We start from the raw sequence: 14157 nt of genomic DNA on the forward strand, positions 1-14157 counted from the left end.
TTGCTTTATCTCCAACAACTTAATTTGCTGTTTTGCATCCTAAAGGGAACGGAAGTTCCCCCCCACATACACACACCCTAATGGGACACAGTGGGAACACAGTGATCCAGCCCTAACTGCAGGACCTGAGAGGCTAAGGACCAAGACTTTTTTTTTTTTTTTTTAAGATTTTATTTATTTGTTTGACAGAGAGAGATCACAAGTAGGCAGAGAGGCAGGCAGAGTGAGGGGAGAAGCAGGCTCACCGCTGAGCAGAGAGCCCGATGTGGGCTCGATCCCAGGACCCTGGGATCAAGACCTGAGCTGAAGGCAGAGGCTTTAATCCACTGAGCCACCCAGGCGCCCCAAGGACCAAGACTTTTAAGACCTTTTTAGGGTCCAAGGATTCCTCAGGCCCAGACCTGACTAACACAGGGAGAGGCTATGTCGCCACGACCTTTGGGTCTGAGACTGTTCCCCATTCTTAAACCCCTCCTCCTCCCTGGGTCCTCAGCTGTGAGATGGACTTCCCAAAACTTGGACCCCTGCCTCTCCCTGAATCTTCCCCATCCTGTGATTCCATTTCTCTTGGTACACAATGGTCAATGGGAAATATCCAATTCCTGTCTTTGACATTCTTTGTTACATTCAGGGCAGAATTGCAAGTACTGGAATAGGAGGGAGATTAGTTATACCTGTCTTTGCCTTACCAAAGAGGGTGGGGGTAATAAACTCACCCAAGTCAGGAACACAGATCTGGGGTATTTCCTATCTTGGGGAGAGAAGAGATGAAATCCCATTTGGACAGGGAAAGGAACCCTGGTACTCATCCTTCTGCTCTTGTATGGCGGAAGATGTAGCCATTCTGGAAAGAAGATTCCCTCATATAAGGAGGTCAAGGCAACTCTTTCACTTCATTTTTCTGAGGTAGGGGAAGTAAGAGGAAATGAAACAAAGATGGGCTTGGTGGGAGAAAGGGCAAATGCTGACCAGCCCTTTTCTCAGCCCTCTGCTTCCTGTCTCCAAGCCTCTCTCCTGGCCCCTAGACAATCTTTCCCGTCTGACCATACTTGGCTGCTGTTAGCCCCTCACCTCTCCCTTACTTGGCCTGGATCCTGTTTTGAGACTTGCTTTTCACCCTGAGCCACCATTCTAACACCTGTCCAGAGATATCAGGGATGTCTACAAATTTCCCAGGAGCTGGCTTGGGCCAGGTCAGGAGGTATGATTTAGGGCCAGAAAGAGCTTATCACTCACTCATTCTTACCGTCTTTCGTATTCTTTTCCTCTTGTTGACTCTCTCTCCGTGTCTTTTTTTCCATGTCTCTCTTTGCCTTGTGCCTTTAGCACTGTGGTGCCTAACTGGGGTTATTTATGGGTGATGTAGTGAGGAATATTTGGAGTTGCAGACAGTATATCTTCCAGTGTTACAATATAATTTTTAGGATCTGGTGGAGGAAGATAAAATTATTTTTATGCTATACCACACAAATGTACTGTGTGGTATAAATCGAAATTTGCGCTTTTTAAACATAAAATAGGTACTTCAACAGCATTTTTGGCTTCTGACAGGTGACTTTGGAGTGTTCCAGAAGCCCCAAGGGAAAATGGTTCCTTCTCCCTAATCTTAGGGGTCCCTCAGAGGAAATATTTGAGAAGCTCTCCTTCTAGGAAACAACTTAAGACAAACCTAAACACCAGACAGGAGTCAGGCAGGCATACAGGGGTGAAGCTGGGGAGTGTGATATAACAAGTAGTGGTGGAAGCTAGCAAACGAGAGCCTGCCTGGTCCCTTCAGCTCTTGCGGGTGGACGCCATGAAGGAATGTGGGCTGCTTGTTACCAAATATAATTGCTTTTTAAGAGGAGCCAGAACAGTAGCTTTTAGTGAAATCTGATTTTTTAATCTTTACCACCCATTCGAATTTTTAGGAAGAAACTACTGGTTTCTGAACATCTGCAAGCTCATTCGACCAGTGGCCCCCTGGTTTGCAGGCCCTGATCTCAACTAATATTTCTTCAGCTTTCCAAAGCTGTATGAGACTCATCTGAGCTTTCAAGATCTCAAATTCTATTACCAAAAGTTGAGGGCAGTGAGGTGCATGAGGTTGCAAGTACATTTGGAGCTCTCCTACAGGATAGCTTGAAGAGCTAGGACTGAAGAGAAGCCTCTGGGTACCACTGATGGGCTTCTTTCTCCAAGAAAAGCAAAGCAGGCTTTGGCCACAATCCTACCACCCTTTCCTTGCTCTACAGAGATATGGAGCTAAAAACATCTTGGGGTCTTGAACAGAAAGTGAGGTCTCCTTAGAGTGGGAAGGTAAGACAGGCATGAAAAACTAGAAATGGAGTGAAATGGGAGAACAGGAGACAAAAGCAGGATTCACTGTGAATCTGGGTAGATGAAGGAGAAAGTCAGAATTTAGATATGTGAAGTGGAGAAGAAGGGTCTTTAGCCACAGAACCGTATAAACGAAACATAATTCTCATGCCCCTGACCTCCACCTCCCCTCTCAACAACTGAAATCCTTCCTCTCTCCATCTGTCCAGAAAGTTAAAAATATCGAACCTGGGCACCCAGCCATGCCAGGACATTTCCAAGAACCCGTTTAATGATCCTTTGATTGATTTAGAGAGCTAATTAGCAGCTCCATCACACCAAGAAAGAATGAGAATGGACCTTGCTTGACATCCCAGGACTCAAGGCACATGAGAGCCACAATCCAGGACCCATTTCTGCCTCCTCCTCCTCCCATCACTCCTGTTGCTTGGAGATGACCAGTCAACTGGGAGTCAGAAAAATTCCAGCCTTCAGAGCCGGTTCATTATTTTCTCCTTATGGAACAACAGGCCCAGGAAAGAATACAGTAGGGTCAAGCCAAGGGAAAGGTCAAGACAGGACAGAAATAGACGAAATAGGCTAAACTGGGCCTCAACAGAGGGCTCATCTCCACTGGGTTTGTGCCACTCAGTGTAGTCCAGCTCAGGAAAGAAAATCAAAGGAGAGGCATTAATTCAAATAAGGAGTCTGAGAGTTCTTCATCATGTCCCATTGTTTGCCCAGCACTCTCTGTTCCCCAGTTTATGACTTTAAATGGTGGGAAGCTTTCTCCTGAAGTTGTCTACTGAGAAGTTAAGAAAGCTCAATTAATTTCCAGAAAGTGATGGGGTTAATCCAGAGGCCTGTGAGGCACTCTGGAATTATGAGAGAGAAAACTCTAGGACTTCCTGAGCTATACCGTGCAATGCTGGAAGTGTTCAGAGGGCCTGTCCTGGTCCGAAGATGGGAGTTCCAACCTCTCCCCTACCACAATTAACTACAGGCTGAGGCCGCGGCCATACATGGACCTCTTCTCAGACTGTTTTGTTCCCTTAACACAGGAAGGGAATCAAGAGGAGCAAAGAGAGAATGGCCTTACTTCTGCTAGGTCACAAAGGAGGGACCATTTTGGAGACATGCCTGGAACTGAACTAATCAGCGTGGTGGAGGATATGCCTCCTCTTTATTTTAGATAACAAGCGCTTGTTTGCCATTGTCCTAACACTTCACATTTATTTTTAAAATCCTGTCAACAGTCTTCTGAGGTAGGTATTATTCTTGTCCCCCATTTCACAGATATCAAACGGTAGCTCCAGAAATCTTAAACAAGTTGTCCAAGCTTGAACGGCTTGTTAAATGGTGGAATTAGGATTGGGGTTCAGATAGTTTGAATCCACACTGTATTATTTCTCCTAAATGATTTAGGAAGGCTAATCTCTGAACTTTTTCTAGGCTGTAGACTCACCTGTTGGGCCAGGACCTACAGTCCTGGGTCTGCAGCCCCTCTGCAGGGTGGTTTTCAACTTAGGAAATTGAAGCGAATGAGGGTAAGAATAGAGAATGGGACAAAAATGTCTGCTCTTCTAGTCCAGAACCACTGAGGTCAGGGTGCTTGGGACAGGGGTTCTAGCCATTCGAGGATCAGTAAAATATTTTCATTGTCTCCCTTACGTATTCCATCACCTAGACGTAGATAGTCCAAGGAAAATGCTAGGGAGGGTGGTCTAAGGTTGTTGAGGAAACTGGGCAAAGGATACTCCTTCACCCCACTCCGTACCTTTCACAATCCTGCGTGATTATTTTTGTTGACCAGGTGTTCAGACAGATCTTTCCACGCTTTCCCTCCCAGAGGCTTGACCCAAATCACACCCTTGTGTTTTCAATCTGCTCAGAGGTATCAAGGTAGCCAAGGACCCTGGTTGTGGAAGTACCTGCACTTTTTTGTTAATTTTACTTTTTCTAGTTCTTTTCTCCCTTTAAATTATTTTCTTGCTCTCTTCTCGCAGATCTTTGTATACCAGATCGGACCTAATGAATAAATGATACTAAGAACTGGATCTCCTCTAATGGCTGTACATGTAGGTTTTGGCTCTTTAAAAAGCATGTGAGGGGGCACCTGGGTGGCTCAGTGGGTTAAAGCCTCTGCCTTCTGCTCAGGTCATGATCCTGGGGTCCTGGGATCGAGCCCCACATCGGGCTCTCTGCTCTGTGGGGAGCCTGCTTCCTCCTCTCTCTCTCTGCCTGCCTCTCTGCCTACTTGTGATCTCTGTCTGTCAAATAAATAAATAAAATCTTTTAAAAAAAATAAAAAGCATGTGAGAAGAGCACAGGAAAGTTTGGCCCCAAATCTACCCAGTTAAGTGGAGAAACAAGTAGGCCAGTACCCAAGGAAGTGCACTTAAAGGAGCCTATATACAGAAAATGTCCTGAGGTAAGGTAGAAGTTGTGTGTAAAAGGCAAAAGGAAGTCAAGTGGAGCCTTTGGTGGTCTAGGGGAAGGGTGAGTTTCCTCTGAGTGAATAGCTTCCTTCCTTCTCATATTTTGCTACACTGTTCAGTATTGTCATTTAATACTAGTCACACACAGAGCTAATTAAATTTAAATTAATTAAACAAAAAAATTTAGTTCATCAGTCACACCACCACGTTTCAGAGCTCAATTGCCAGTGGCTAATGGCTACTTGATTTAGTGAACATAGCAAACATTTCTATCAGCACAGAAACTTCTATTGGACAGTGCTGAATTTGAGGCATTTCAGTAACAAGAGGAGATGCATATGCTGTGGCTGCTAAAGAATCAGATCTCTAGCAGAACTTAGGTGTAACTTATCTACCCTCTCCCTGCTATCCTCTTCTATCTTGTCCCATTAGCCAGCCATTTACTCCAACAGGCAGGCTTTCTCTCCGTCTCTCCCTCTTGCCCTCTGGCCTGCTCTTGTCCTTGCTCCACCCCTCCAGTCCCTGGAAAACAAGCTGCACAAAAAACTTTCCATCAACTTTGACCTAGTTTCCCGGTCAAATTCAGCGAAGAGAGGAGGAGCCACCAAACTCTCTTCATACAGGTTAAGAAAAGGAGGCAGCAGAGATAGTCTTAAAGGAGAGAGTCACCAGGACAACAGGAAGCTAGAGCCAGACACTTTGGGAAGGAAAAACTAAGAGCCAAGAGAGGAGAGCTCTTAAGATTGAAAGACAGATAACAAAGACTGAAGTGGGAAAGAATCTTTTTAAATCTAACTTTCTCCTCAATTCACACTGATTTTATGAACTTCCAGGAGTCTGAGATTCGGAATTACCACGTGGAAGTCTACAGAAAAGCCAACCCCCAAATCCCCAGTTAAGGGCCTGGATTAACTGTCTGCAAAAGTTTAAATAAGCCAGAAAACCAGAAAGTGCATTAACCTTCAAATCTCAAGGTTGCTCATCCTCATCACCCCTTTCAGAATAATAAAAATCATTTCAATTAGAGGGAGACTTGTGGTATCCATTTATTGTTCTCACCCTATAAAGAAGAAATAGGTACTGCAGAAGCCTATCCTAAGGGATGAGGGTGGGGTTAAATATTCAGCAAACATTTACTGAGTTAGGATAATGTGTTTCTTTGATAGGAACTGCAATAGGAACAGAAGAGATTGTAGTTGCCTTCAACGAATACTCGTACATCTAAATCCTTCAGTCCTAAATAATTATCATCTTATGTCTTACTGTATATAAACCAGGTTTAGCTAAGAAACCCTAGGATGAAACCAAATGATAAAACAGAATCGTAACCTTTCCTTTAAAACCCCCTTTCCAAACTTAGTTCTGTGTATCTCAAGTGCTCATTTTATTTTCAAAAGATCTTATTTTTAATTAACCTCTATACCCAAGAAGGGGCTCACGCACACATCGCTGAAATCAAGAGTCACATGCTCTCCTGACTGAACCACTCAGGTGCCCAAAGAGCTCATCTTTTAAAAAAAACTCATGCACTCCAAAATTGAAGGCATTTCCTGAGTATCTATAGTTGTGGAAAACTAGTCTATACCACCAGAATATCCCACCACAGTTCTTTAGTTAATTGGAATTAAAACTAAATGTAGCTCACATTCCTTCCCTGTTCACCCCAACCCCCACTCTGACTATACTCTTTAGGGTCCTGTCACATAGGTAGTATTTTCCCCACAAGATATCCAAAACCAGGAACAGTGAAGTATGGGCAAAGCTCCCTCAGGCATACTTAGGAATAGCTTCAACACCATCTCAAAGACAAGAAAACCATTTCTGACATTAAAAAACTTTTATTTTTATTTTTTTGTTTTTTACAAAGACTACCCCCCACCTGGGGTGAAAATATATCTGGTTAAGTACAAAATATAGTTTTTATCATATAAAAAGATAAACAATTAAAAAAACAAACAAAAAAAATGAAACCACCTTCAGCCCACATACTTTCTCAGCAAAAGATGGAGCTCAGTGCTCTGACACAGGACAGTGAACAAAGTGCTAAGGCTAAGGGTGACTGACCAAGTGCCAGGGGCTGCAGTGAGAGAGGACTGTTGATACCCTTGCCTCCTAACACTGGGCAGAAAGGGAGCCCTGTGGGTTTTGGTGAAGACCCGTCCTCTTGTTTCTCATGGCAATGTCTGGAAGCTCTGATCACAGTATCAGGGGCATCTTGATCTAGAGTTCCTTCTCAAGTGTGCAGAAGTCACAGTGGCCAAGGCTGATAGCAGCAACCCTTCTCACAGAATTATTAGAATGACAGAATTCTATACACTGGGACAAAATCTCAAAAGTGAGGAATAACATGATATATATTTTTTTTGTCACTGTGCTTACCCCTAGAAACCAGTAGACCAGTTTTAGCTTACATTTGAGATCAGGGGGAACAAAAAAAAGAAACACCCAAAATTTGACAGGAACTAAAGTGCTAAGAATTATCACCTCAGAATCCATTCCAAGGAGTCACATAAGAAAAACACATTCTCCTGCATGAAAACATTTGCCAACAGGAGAACACAGTGCAATAGGCTCTAAAAATGGCTTTTAAGACCTTTGGTGGGGCATAGTTACAACTGCTTTAAGCCAGATTAAAATATATTCTAAGCAAAGACAACCTTAGAGCCTTTTCTCTTTAATTCACATGGGAAGTTCTCTCCTAAGTTCAAACCAAATCAGCTCTGGGGAAGGTTTATGCTTTGTTTTTTCTCTCTGTAAGTGTAAAAACAAAGGGCAACACCTATTTTAAGAACCTTCTTGTCCCAAATTTTTGGCCATGATATTTTCCTTTTTGTTGTCCTTGTTTGCTAAATTGGCTCTGCTCCACATAACACAAAAGTTCAAGGTACATAATCTTCTCCAAAAAACTTGGGGAAGACCATGTCAGGAGGCCATTTCTGCCCCTTCTTCAAAAACTACTAAAATGTCTCAGTTTTTAAGATCTGAGAAAATGGGATGGGCCTGAGTTTTTCTAGTGTGTTTTTAAACCCATCCAGCAAACACTCCCATATCACAACATCTCACTGCCTGAGGACGTGTGCGCACCATTTAAGGCCCAGGAGATTGCCTACTGATCACCTCCTACTTTGTGGAATCAGAGGCTGGGGTGGACCCATACCCCACTGTAGAGACTGTTGAGTCTCTGAAAAATTAAGAGTCCAGGAAGAGAGGTGAAAGAAACAAGTTAAGTACAGCTGCTTCTTTTCTTCCACATGTTCACTGCACATTGTTGTTAAGGATGCAGGGATCCACCTGGGGGAGGCAGGGTGAGAAGAGAAAGAAACGACCATTTTAGTTTGGGTAAGAACGAAAAGAACCACCCAGTTTAGCAATCTCTCCCACTCAACTTCCTATAGAAGGCTTAGGACAAACGCAGCAGTAAAATGACAATTCTCACCTCAGTGTAAGTAGGTGGTGGCATGAACTTGAACTCGGGAGCATACATAAAAATAGGGCTGTCTTGGGAACCATCTGTGTCATCTAGCAGAGGAGTGGTGGGGCTCTCCAATCGGTGATCTTCAGGAATGATATCCATATAGCAAGGAGGAGCTGGAAAAAACATAGGCATAAGAAGTCTGCCCATGAAATACCTGACCATCACAATTTCACAAACCCAAGCAGGCCAAAGAAGAAAAGACATTAGGTCTGGCTCACCTTCTGGAGTATCAGGGATGTTGAGATCTACCCAACTCATTTCAGAGCTGGTCCGACTGGCCATGCTGGATGTCCGGCTGCTCAGACCTGACCTGCTACCAATTACCAGGGGCAGATCAAGGATGACCTTCTTGGAGCCAGGGACACTAACATAGATCTAGAAAGGAAAATGGTAGTTCATTAGACTAGAGGTCAGGAGAAACCACTGCTATTTTGAAAGATGAAAAATTTCTGACTCCACCCACTCACCAGTAAGGAGTATTCAACTCGAAGAATGTTGCAGCCCAGGATAGAAGGCCTGATCTTCTGCACCCGAAGACTCTTGCCACGCCATGATGCACAGGTTCCTGAGATGATATGATTGCCTCTGACTGATGACAACTTCTGCGTCAGCACCTTGGTTTGGCCATTGGCAAGGTAAGTGTGGCGGGCTACTATGGCAGCTTTGGGAACCACGATTCGGGAAGATGTATTCTCGAAGTCAGCATGAATAGAAATCTCATCACCTAATAATGAGAAAGATGAAAACTTATTAGCTGATGCTTAGTACAATTAATGGCTTTTATTCCATTCTCTATCCCCTGCTCTCATTCCCAAAACCACAGTTTCATCAGTCTACCATTTTAAATTCAAGGTTTTTACCTTCACAGAATCCTTTTCTGTCAATTCGGGCAGAGACAGACACTTGTCCATCTGGAATGAACATGCAGGAAACTTTCTTCTCCTTTTTAGCTGACACAGGGGCCTATATTCAAGAGGAGTAAAATAAGGCATTTTGAGAATTTCTAGAGATCCTTCTCCGCTTCTTTTTCCTTTCCACTCCTAACTGAGAATAGGCAACTTTCTCTCGCACCCCTGAGGTGTTTCAGTCTGATGCCCAAGACTCTTGACCTATCATCCCTAAAGCCCAAAGAGGAGAATTTTAAAATGAATCTCACCATTAAATCAGGAGTATTAACATCTACTAAATCCATCACTTCGAAGATTTTCTTTGTCTCTTGAGTTGGCTGGCTGGGGCGATCAAGAAAAGCCTTCACCCAGTAGTTTACACACCCATATTTTCCTTTGAAGGATGTTCCCAAAGGCCTGTGTCAAGAAAAATGAAGCGATTCATTCAAAAGTCCTCTCACCAACAGTAAATGACCAAAGGTGGGGACAATTTTTAGGCATTAAAAAAGTCCAAAGATGTATTTAGCAAACACCTACCCATGAGGAAGCTCAAAGCCGAACTTGTACTCATATTTGTTTCCAGGTCTCATGATCACCATCTCATTCTCACCTAAGAATAAGAAAAGAGAGTAGCCCATCAGGTTTCCTGTTACACTTAAAATGCATCCGTGTAATAAGGAATTCTTGGGCAGCATGCAAGCCTATTGTAGCTCCCCCATTTTCACCCCTTATATTCTTAAAAGGAAAAATTCTGATGCATTGTGTTGGGCAAAAAGTTACAAAGCCCTGCAATGATGAAAGGCTCAACCAGGACAGAGAAGCTACCATCCTCTCAAACAGAAAACAAGAATTAACTTCTTCTTTTCAGGAAACCTTATAACAGGTTAAAGCAACATCCCTCAGGATCACCTTCAGGACACAACAGTAAGAAATTCTAGAAACCACCCCTTTTGAGGACAGAGTCTGCAAGTTAAAACTAAAAAGGAAGCAACACGAAATTCAAGCTGCTCAACCTGAGCAACTTGGAATATTTAGCGTAAGCTCCAATCATTCGTTTCAACTGCCCTCTGGAATGTGCTTCCAGCCGGCCACTCACCTGTTGGCTGGTCTTCCAGGAGGAGGGTGTCTTCATAGCGCAGGTACTCAGAAGTCTGCTTGCACTGCTGGGATCCCTGCATCCACAGGACTTTGGCGACTCCGCATGCCAGGATCCTGACAGCTTTAACTCGAGTGACTTCGCACACCTCCACTATCACCCGGCCAGCCACTTTCTCCCCACTGCCATACACCTTTTCAGGGTCGTTAAAGACCACCTCAAAAGATTTGATCTTCTTGAACATCACCATGATTGGGCTGGGTTGCCTTAACAATTATAAACAGAGGAGGAAAATACCCCCAAATTTCCAAATCCACAAACCCCTCTGGAATAAATTATTTCACTCTCCACTAAGCTTTCAAAAAGATGTCAGAAAAAGCTGTAGATTATGCCAAGGGAGCCCCAGGGGGAAAAAAAAAATCAGCTTTCCTTTCTATCCTCCAAACAGCTGGAGGATCGCTCTGGATCTCGGCGGAGCAGTTCACCCCTCTGGGTCAGAGAAGAGGAAAGGCTAGTTACAAGTGGGAGCCGGAAACTGCTTTATATAGTCGCGCAGGCGAGCAGGGCCACGCGAGCGCTGGTCCGGAGGCTCGTGCTGCCCTCGTGCACAGCCCCCCCATTGGCTGCCCGGTCCTTGTTTACCAGGAGCCCAACCAATCAGCGAGGTCGCAGCGGCGCGTGGACACGGTGTGCTCCTGGCGGGGAAAATGGTTGTTGTGCACCACCGCGTCGCCGGGAGGAGGGGGCCACGGGGCTGCGCAGCGGCTTCCCTCCTGCCCGAAGGAAGCTGGGGGCCTCGCTGACCCTAAGATTTAACGCGGGTTAGTGGCGTCGGAAGGCGGGTGCAGATGCTTCTGGACTGGGAGCAGGGTTTGAGGCAAAAAGAAAATGTGCTTAGGTGGGTATTTCGCGCCTAGCCTTGGGCAGTGCAATTAATTTAGAGGCGCCCGTTTATTGCCGGCTCACAAGTCGCAAGTCCTGTGAAAAATAATCCCATAACTCCAAGAATACTTCAGAATTGGGGCGGAGGCCAGGGAGCTCTGGCGTTACTGTTCAGGAGGATCCCTTTTGTCCTTCTGCCCCACATCTTTGTCAAACCCCCAAACTACTGTGAAAGAAAGGAGAACTTGTGACAGATTGTAAACCTCTCTTCAGTCCTCGGTGGACTGTGAGTATGGGGGGGTGGGGTGCTGTTCAGCCTTCTCTCCCCCTTTCTAGTCCGTCAGAGCTCAGGACGGCGCTTGTGCTGTTCTCGCCCCCTGTACCCTCTATTCTGTTTTCTCTGTTCTCTGGAACGGAAATAGGGCGTGTTCACATCCTGTTGCCTATCCTCTCATCTCTTCAGTTTCTACCTGCAAAGTTGGGGAACACTTTGTTATGTTCCCCCGGTCACCTATTACTCTTCAGTAAGGTGTGTACTTTGGGCTCTATTCTCTCTCTCCCTCCCTCCGTGCTTCTTCAGGAAGGGAAAGAAAAGGAGAAGAGATGCTTCACTCTTTCCATTTTGCTTCTGAGTTGTTTGTGCTCTTTCTTGTCCTCATCCCCTCTGCGACCCACTAAATCAAAGGCACGTCCCTAAATCTGTTGCCCATACTCTTCACAGCCTAGTTAAAAGTTCTCTTGTTTATAACCAGTATGTCAGTGGAGAGATGGCTGTATTCCTGTTTGAAGGAAGAGCTTCCCTATCTTTTAAAAGTGTTTTTCTAAGCCCTTTAGAAATCCCGGTGAAGAAGACAGAAGGGTCACTACAGACACTATAAGTTTAAGCTAAAAGATACCCTGACTCCTCACTCTGCTGTTATTTGGCCGTGAGGATTTCCCCCAACCTAGCCATAAGATACCTTAAAGAGCTATCTCATGAGAAATTATTCATAAATGCAATAAGAAAAACTTGCAGAGTTACAGGGATTTCCACCACCCCCCCAACTTGTCTTTGAATCCTGGGCCTCTCCTATTTCTGTGTTGAGGTATCAGGAGATTTTCATCCCTATCTCACTCTCTCTCTCTCTCTTTTTTTTTTCTTTTTTTTGTGCTGGAAAGAGGAAGACAGTGTTTCCAGGATTGAGATGCGGAAGTAAATAAGCATTAAGATAGACAGCAATCTTATTCTCAGCAAAAAGAAGGCTATCCATTGCTATTAAGAATCCTTCTTACTTTCTCATACACCATAACTGAGTTGACACCCTAAGGCTAACAAGTTAGAACTCAGCCCCACTATTAAGCAAGCTTAAGACTCAGACATCAAAACTCTGTTGGAAAACACACCCACTATCAACCCCCAGGAACAAAAAGGGGAACATGTTGATCCTTAGGGTGTGTGAGTTTGAGGCGGCACCCTGTTTTAGAAACCTAGTCAACAAGGTCTGAGTTGTTTTTTAGTGGGTCAGCAATATTATCAGGAGCAGGCAGGGTAGGACTCTCTCCAAAGTAAATTTTAAAATTCAGAATTGTGGCTTTGGGGAGAACTTCCTTTTTTTTTTTTCTTTTTTTTGAGATTTTATTTATTTGAGAGAGCAAGGGAGAGAAAGAGCATGAGTAGGGAGGAGAGAGGGGGGGAGTAGCCGATGCCCCACTGATCAGGGAGCCTGATGCAGGAATCAATCCTAGGACCCTAGGATTATGACCTGAGCTGCAGGCAGACTGAGCCACCCAGGCACCCCGATAACTTTTATTTTGATGGGTATGAAAGTGGACATGAATACAAAACAGCAAAATGTTTACAAAGAAATAAATGAATCAGGGGTTCCTGGCTGGCTGCATTGGTGGAGCACGCAAATCTTTATCTCTGGGTGGTTAAGTTCGAGCCCCACATTGGGTGTAGAGATTACATTAAAAAAAAAAAAAAGATATGAGTCAATATTGTTAAACTGTGTGTGATATGTAGCTACATAGATTTTGAGAGGAAAGAAGGAGAGGTGAATAGAAATAGATCAGGGTGGTAGTGATTCTGGACATCTTAGAGAAAAAGAGAATGCTGATATTTGTTTATTTCGGCACATATATGAAGGGCCAAATTTTTTGAGCTTTTTAAAATCAAGCAATTCTCTCTTGCAATAAATTCCTCTCTGGGCTCAGGGTTTTTTTCTTTCCCATTTTGTAGAACTCAGTATAGACCACTTGTTTGCTCTGTGCTATGTCTGGATTCCCTTAAATGCCAAAAAACTCTTTAGCTTTGGCAGTAAGCAGCTGCTTACCAGGCTCCTGGCCAAGGCATGTTCTGAAATGAAGCTCTCTTGGACAGAGTTGTTTACGACCTTTCACCTTATAACCTGGTATTGAGATAAAAATTTGCTCCCTGATTCTTCTTTTTGGGTTCCTGAATCAAAGGAAGAAAAAATCATGTAAGTTCCTGTCCTGAGAACGGGGTACAAACACTTGTGGAATGCCGGGCTGGGGGTGGGAGGGGTCCAGGAGGGTCAGCCTAGTCAGGTTAAGTCAGGGAGTTTTCAAGTGAGATCGTCTACCTGTGCCTTCCCCACCCTCTTCAGTCTCTGTGCCAATAAAAATCAAAAGGTGATAGTTTGTTTTACTGGAGTTGGTTAAGTAAAGCCAAAGCTTTCAGGGAGAGAAATGTCCTCACTACTCTGTTGCCAGTCAGAGTCAGAGCTGGTTGTGTTTCTTTCCTTAGCTTCTGGTCTGATAAACAAATAAACAAACCCCTTTGTCACCTCCACTCTGTGAACTTCCCTTTACTCTAACCTATCAGCTTTTCCCATTTCCCCCCTAGACAATGTTAGTTTAGAGGCAACTAGAAGTAGAAAGAAGTATGGAATTCCAGACTGCTCAACTGTGTGTCTGCCTCCGAGTCATTAATAATAGATTAGTAATTGTATAGCATCTTAAGAGTTCAAAGTGACTTTTTGTCATTTATTGAGCACCTATAATGGACCAAGTCCTTAACATAATTATTTCAATAACATTTTATTTATAAATAAATATGTCATCTGTATGTTCCAGAAAGGA

The 14157-nt window shown here is 44.0% G+C and overlaps 1 protein-coding gene and 1 long non-coding RNA gene across 2 annotated transcripts; one reads left to right on the plus strand and one right to left on the minus strand.

Annotated features, from left to right (window-relative positions):
• The first annotated feature begins 1059 nt into the window (after positions 1 to 1059).
• On the plus strand, positions 1060 to 5724 carry LOC122898818. Its single transcript, XR_006383061.1, has 3 exons — positions 1060 to 1201; positions 4305 to 4376; positions 5570 to 5724. It is a non-coding gene; the product is annotated as an uncharacterized LOC122898818 (long non-coding RNA).
• Positions 5725 to 6554: 830 nt separating this feature from the next.
• Positions 6555 to 10701, minus strand: LOC122900429 (thioredoxin interacting protein). Its single transcript, XM_044239102.1, has 8 exons — positions 10195 to 10701; positions 9636 to 9708; positions 9368 to 9515; positions 9072 to 9174; positions 8679 to 8935; positions 8430 to 8586; positions 8173 to 8324; positions 6555 to 8027 (listed from the first exon to the last, which is right to left on the minus strand). The coding sequence occupies exons 1-8, from the start codon at positions 10442 to 10444 to the stop codon at positions 7992 to 7994; spliced, it is 1176 nt and encodes a 391-aa protein (XP_044095037.1). The 5' UTR covers positions 10445 to 10701; the 3' UTR covers positions 6555 to 7991.
• Positions 10702 to 14157: the final 3456 nt, after the last annotated feature.

The sequence above is a fragment of the Neovison vison genome, chromosome 2, assembly GCF_020171115.1.
Source record: "Neovison vison isolate M4711 chromosome 2, ASM_NN_V1, whole genome shotgun sequence".
NCBI classification, from domain to species: Eukaryota; Metazoa; Chordata; class Mammalia; order Carnivora; family Mustelidae; genus Neogale; species Neogale vison.

Coding starts and splice junctions, on each gene's coding strand:
- LOC122900429 (XM_044239102.1), bottom strand. CDS start 10,444: ATGGTGATGTTCAAGAAGATCAAATCTTTTGAGGTGGTCTTTAACGAC. Junction 9,175..9,367: donor TTAATACTCCTGATTTAATG/GTGAGATTCATT, acceptor TCTTGAATATAG/GCCCCTGTGTCAGCTAAAAA. Junction 8,325..8,429: donor CATCCCTGATACTCCAGAAG/GTGAGCCAGACC, acceptor TGTTTTTTCCAG/CTCCTCCTTGCTATATGGAT.